Consider the following 6,673-nt stretch of genomic DNA (forward strand, 5'->3'; position numbering starts at 1 on the left):
GCAAAAATAAAATAGCTGCAGTTTTGTCAGTAACCTATAAAAGAGAGCTTAGAATATGCTTAATAATCATTAGAATCAATAAAGTGGAATAAAATATGAGCAGAGCTTAAGCAACGCAGTTGGTAATTATGTTTTATGGTAGGCGGCCATGTCGACTGCAAGATGAGCTACAAATGTCAGCAGGGGATTTTGAGTATGTATTATTGTATGTATGATAGGGCGGGTCAATTTGTATGGGAGATTTTTTCGACTATGTGCGTATAGCATAGGAGGATTCAACGTGTAATTCTAAGCAAATTTGCCAAAGAAACCATGGGTGTAAAATCATTTTAGAGTTTCCCGAATTGCGAAAATAGGTTTCTTAACGTTTCACTGTAGTGTCGTAAAGAAGTGCTTTCATTTTTTATAAAAATATGCTACATGGGGTTTTTTGGTATTAGGAATTTATTTCTGTACTAATCTTTTTCTTAAAATATTCACCAGAGAGCGCAAAAGTGAAAATTTCTACCATTTCTTCGAAACCTATTTTCGCAATTTGGCAAACTATAAATTGATTTTAGACCCAAGGTTTCTTCGACAAATTTGCTTAGAATTATACGTTGAATCCTCCTATGATATACGCGCATAGTCAAATAAAAAAATTGACCCCTCCTAATATGTATATATACATACTAGCAAGCAACAGTAGCCCACTAAAGAGGAGAATCTTTAATATTTATTCCCTTGCAGTCTAAAATAGCATTTATATAATATGGGTTAAAAGTCATAGAGGATAATGAGATTGCGGCCAGACTAGCCAGGGAAGCGGCGGCCACAACCCCAATCAGGCCTGCGTTGTGATTCCGCTTGAGTCCACTTTCTTACAGAACCTGTCAAGCTTGTGTGTCCTCAAGTTTTCCCTACTTAAATTCAGCAGTAGTTCCGTGACTACTATGGAGAGTTAGTTTTCAATTGCGCGAATTTTTCAATTTAGTAAGGAGCCATTCAGTGTATCCTTTTGACGACCGTCGGAGGGGCTGTTGACCACACAAGCTCCGTAAGGCATTCGTTGCCGTAAAAATCCTCATGTCTCAGTACTCATCAAAGGTTGAGGACGCCATTGGTCAGATTCTGGACGAAAAGAAGTGCTACTGAGGGAAAGTGTTGAGTTGATTCCACCTTTTTAATCTTCAAAAAAGCTACGGAAATAATGAAAGGAGATGTTGTAACTAACGAGTTCCCATGAGCTCCGAGTGACTTTTTAAAACTCCTGTAAGCGAGGAGACCTGACGCTTGGTTAGCTTAAGAAGTGACTTAGACCATCCATGGTACAAAACCGGCAACCTTTCTTGTCGAGGTTTTCACCCAGTGCTTTCTTAGTCGACACAATTACGCTCTGTTCAGAAAAATCCCGCATCTTGTCAAATGGGCAACCGTAATGAAACGAGCAAGGACACTGATGAGGATAGCACAACGTCCAAACCAATTTATCTCCAAACCGAAATTAGCACAGAATGGTGGAAATTCGAATTCGTTCCAAACTATGTACAGCATACTATACTGCCCTATGATACTCATCATCAACAATGTAAAATCAATGTACCTTGAGTCAAATCAGCCTAATTGGAAAAATTACAAGGCTATGGAGAGGGAGCTAAAATAATTCCGCTGTAGTTTCGATCGCTCCATTATTTTATGGATGTACACTTCTAACTGGTCCTACATACTTACTAGACGTAGCCCATTGACTGCCTACTTTATTGTGCCTCCTCTCTGCTTGTAACACGCTGCAGAAATCCGGGACCTTGACTTGAGTTTTACGGAGAGTTGCTGATACAAAATGACTTCCGCAACTCTTTCGTTTAATTTGCACCCGTTTGTGGATATGTGTACTGGATCTCCAATCCAGAAGCTTCATCTTCTTTTTTGGCACCACAACCGTTTGTCAGTTAGGGACGAGACCAAAAAGCTTCGCCAGTTGCCTCTTTCCTTTGCGGATTTGCACCAGTTGTTCATCCCAAGTGTGCACGGGTCCTTCTGCACTTGGTTCTTCCATTTTTTTTTTGTCGGCGCGCTTGCTTTCGTTGTCCACCTATTGGACAACATATCCATTCTCATCTTTGTTAGCCATCGTCCAGTAGCTTCAACTCTCCCAATAATTCCTCAGAGGGATGTGTGCAGAGAGGCATTCATTGGAGCCTAGCACAGTAAGCAGTTCCTCTGGTACAGGGTCCGAGATTCTACCGATTGTTGAGTGCCCATACGCCGGGTTAAAGGAGAAGTCAGTGCTTCTTTGCTTGACGGCGTAGTGAATTGTGGCAATGTCTACTTATACTTAGTGTGAGTGGCCTGTAGCGCACACAATTAATCTTGTTAATAATCTTGCTTCCCTTAATTACCTCAACATTTATTACTTAAATTGCTTCTTCTCATCTAGTATAAAAAACCTACGCGCGACTTACTCAGGTTCCCATTGTAAAACAAGTATTCTCTCAGCATGCCACCTTTTTCGCTGGCGCTAGTCACATTCATTTCTAGTCTCATTACCACTACAAACTCAGATGTTTCAGCAATGCAAGAACAGCATAGGAATTACTTTGGCGCTGGTGATTTTGATTTTTGGTACTGGGATCTTGCCTGGCTGGTTTGGGATAAGCAATGCTCGCAGTATAACATAAGTCGTCCAATAGATACACGCATCACAGGTGGCGATCTAGCTGCGCCCAACATGTTTCCCTATCAGGTGGGTCTGTTGCTGCTGCGCGCTCCTAAAATCTATCAATGCGGCGGTGTCTTGATATCAGTGAGCTATGTGCTTACTGCGGCGCATTGCATTTATAAGTAAGGCGAACACAAGCACAAATGCCGAGTTGTGTGCAATAAATAAATAAAAAAATGTATAATTTCCTTCAAATATTTAGCTCCACGCGTGGCAAAGTTTTTCTGGGCTCGACAGAATTTGCCAATCCCACAACGTCGGCGGCTGTTTATAATGTGAGTGCAAGTGACTTCGTCGTCTATGAAAAGTATACGCTGCGTGGTGGGCGTGATGACATCGGCCTCGTACGCCTACCCATGCCAACTACGTTCTCCGCGGCTGTACAAGCAATACCGCTAGCGCGTAGCTTTATGACACAGTCCGTGTTGGAGGGTGAAATTGTCACCACATCCGGTTGGGGACTAACCAGCGATGGGGATAGTGAAAAAATGGAATTCAATTTGTTGTTATACTATGTGGATGCGCCGGTGATGCCGCAAAGAGAATGCGCCTGCTATTATCTGCCTGGTTTGGTGCGTAGCCTTAATCACATTTGTGCGAGTGGTGCTGGTGGACGTGGCAGCTGTGATGGTGACTCTGGTGGACCACTAACCTATTACTATCGCAATAAAAGCTATTTGGTTGGCTTGACCGCCTTTGGCAGCGCTGGCGGCTGTGAAATTGGTTTCCCTTCGGTATATACGCGTATAACTTCATATCTAGATTGGATTGCAAAGCAAACAGGATTGAAAGTTGATTGAGCATGAGTGCGGTGGCGGTGAGGTTGGGCGGAGAATTGCAACGCCAAGCCATATTTGTATTTATTATTCGATTGTTTGTTTTGATTACTTCAACTGGAAGTGCGCCAAAAATACTCAACAATAAAGTGCTTCGCTAAGAGTGTCTAACCGACAAAATACTAACATTTTAATTTGTTTACTTGTTTATTGTGCGTAAAAGCCATCGAACCTACCAAATTTTCGTAATAGCCACCCCCCCCAATGTGACCAGAACAATTAACGCCTAATTGAATGCCATTAATTATGAAACGAAAATGAAAGCAACGGAAATAGCTTCACAGTTTCCTACAGCGATTACGAAAAAAAAAAAACAAAGATATCAATGGCTAATGGAAGTTAGGCGCAAATGAACGCACGTACAAACAATTAGGCGACTTCGGCGTGGTATTGCTTTTTTCGTAGTTTTATTTGAATACTTCTGTGCCTTTTGTGATTTTTTCGTTTTAATATTCCTTCTTGGTTGCCTTCTACATAGCATGGAAAAACGACATGGCGTATGAGTAACTAAATTGCGCAATAAATTTTTATAAACCGGAACGAAAGCAGTTTAACTGATTGCAATATTTGCAGTATTTGGCTGTGTTTAACAATGCCTGCTGACAATAGTACCTGTTAAAGTGTGTGAAGTAAGTTTTGAAAGGGAAAACCGAAATATTTATATGCATAGATACATGTATTAAATTAATTGTCGGAGAAGTGATTAAATGATTTGACCAGAATACTATAATATTTTTTTAAATGATAGATGATTTTTTGGCGCGTGTTTTTGTAGCACGAACTTCAGTCCAGTATTTACATATATTGTCCATTTTTTAGTGCTTTACTAGAATTATTCGGCCAGGCCTTGCTGTGGCTCGGTCTAACAAAATGGAATTAATAAAATCAGAGAACTTTGCATTCTATATCTCCCACTTTCCGTTCATTTTCAGTCAGGAACTCGGACATATCACTTTCGATAGCTCGCTGGTCATCAGTGTGGTTTGCAGGTGAGGTAGCTTTTACCTTTGAAGACCTATGTATACTCAACGTCATTTGAATAACGCACCCCATGAATCCTTAGTAGTTATTTACAGTTACAGGGGGAGGTTATCAATTCGTCGGAATATATATTTTTTTATGTATGTAACCGCATAACTTTGGACCACGTTAATAGATTTCGAAAGGTGGTACCATACCAATTTGGTTTCGATCCGAATATTGGAGCACGAAGAAAATAACGGCACTCTTAAATTTGTATACGAGAATTGAAGTCGGTTTTGTTTTTTACTTAAAAATATAGCATATTTAACGTGTAAATCCGATTTTTAAATTTTATATAAATAAAACTAATGCGAAAAAAAGGCATGCTAATGGCTATCATAATGACCTGCAGTGAATGAGATAATAATATTCCCAGAAAAATTTCGGTTATGCAATTTTGTAGCCCATGCAATTTTAGTGCAATAAAGTGCAAGTTTAAAGTGGCCAAAAACTACCGTTGGCGTTTTAAAATTTTTTTCTTGACGGCGTCATGTATTTTCTTCTATGGGCCCGAAAAAAATTTTGTATGTAAAAAAATACGCAGCACGGTTAACAAAAAAAAAAACTTGCCAAAAGTCAACACCATTTTCCATTTCTATTGCGCAAGGGATATTCAAATTTTCATAGCTTTTACTAGAGTGGCTAAATTTTAGTTTCCCCCGCCTGCTTTAGAGAGCATTTTTCATAAGATTTCCGATAAAAATATTGATTTTAGTGCTGAAAGAATAAAGACCACGGGCTCAAAGATAGTTAATCAATTTCTCTGCGTACATACATAAGTAGCAAATGGATACAGAATTGGTTCCCCGATAGCTAACGTTTGTTTAAAATCATTTATTTATTTTTTTTTTGTAGTAACAGCAAATATTTTGGTGATGGGATATATATATGTACATATTTTGAATGACTTGATTGGCAAGTAGCATTAACTCTCAAAATCTGTTTGCCATGAATTGATTCTGTGAGCCATTGTAAAAATTTATTTTGAGTGGCTTCACGGGTAAGATTTTTTAGCAGAATCCAAAAACACACATAAAACTACTAGGGCTTTAAGTTTTTATCAAATATTTATTGTATCTAACGCGTGCTACTTTCTCTAAAAGTTCCACGTTTATACTTGCACATAAATACTTACCTACAAATGTATACAGCATTAGCGCACACAAGGGGTGGGTTTTGGGGTTAAAACCCCCCCTAAAGCTAATAACCTGAAATACAAACTGTATCCTAAAGCCAGCTCTCAAGAAAAATCACAAGAATTATTTTTTATTATAAAGCACTTTGCTTTTGCTGTAAATTTTCTTGAAGAAATAAATATGCGAGCATTTTTTTCTTGAGAGATGCAAATTGATTTAAGAGATTTTGATAGAAGAAAATTGCTATTCCATTTCTTGTGCGCCATTTTATATGAATTTTTCTTTTTTTTGAGAGCTCTTAAAAGTTTAACTGCGAATGAAACCTAAAAATATGCAATGCATACTCACTTACTGAGCCTAAAAGAGTTTACAACGATAACAAGGATTCGAAGATTTAATTTGCCCACTTCGAATTCGTTCCACCAAAAATTGCCTACATAACAAAAATTCAATTCATTTAATTTTCTCGGTATTCGAAATATTAAACAAATTAGGCAATCGTAAAAAATCACCATCTCATTCGAAAACCAGAAACCAGATATCGAGGAAAATGAACATTAAAACTCTTTTTTTTTAATTTTTTTATTACTTTTGCAAGTTGAGCGCATCTTATGTTTATAGAACTTTATATTAAACAAGTAATTTCAAATTACGGGAAGACCCTTGAGGTACCATCTTTCCGATAAAAAAAGTATTGAAATCGGTTCACGTGGTCCAAAGTTATGCGTTAGCATACTATTCCGACGAATTGATAACCTACCCCTTTTTTGAAGTCGGTTACAAATGTTTAAGTTTTTTGCTAATTTTATGTAAATAAATGCAATTTATGAAACTTCAAAAAGTTTATTTATTTGTTACATACTGTACATAAAACTTGCATAAATGTACTTTAATGATCATTTTATTTGAAGCAAATTTTCAGAAGTATAAACCCCTCCCAAAATATATTCCTGGGTGCGCCCCTGGTATACAGTATGATA

General features: G+C 38.0%; 1 protein-coding gene across 1 annotated transcript; it reads left to right on the forward strand.

Moving 5' to 3' along the window:
* The first annotated feature begins 2,468 nt into the window (after positions 1-2,468).
* LOC118747521 (brachyurin) lies at positions 2,469-3,498 on the forward strand. The gene is made up of 2 exons (XM_036481571.1): positions 2,469-2,820; positions 2,901-3,498. The coding sequence occupies exons 1-2, from the start codon at positions 2,477-2,479 to the stop codon at positions 3,496-3,498; spliced, it is 942 nt and encodes a 313-aa protein (XP_036337464.1). The 5' UTR covers positions 2,469-2,476.
* Positions 3,499-6,673: the final 3,175 nt, after the last annotated feature.

The sequence above is a fragment of the Rhagoletis pomonella genome, unplaced genomic scaffold (genome assembly GCF_013731165.1).
Source record: "Rhagoletis pomonella isolate Grant_MI unplaced genomic scaffold, Rhpom_1.0 Rhpom_scaffold_00012, whole genome shotgun sequence".
Classification (NCBI taxonomy): domain Eukaryota; kingdom Metazoa; phylum Arthropoda; class Insecta; order Diptera; family Tephritidae; genus Rhagoletis; species Rhagoletis pomonella.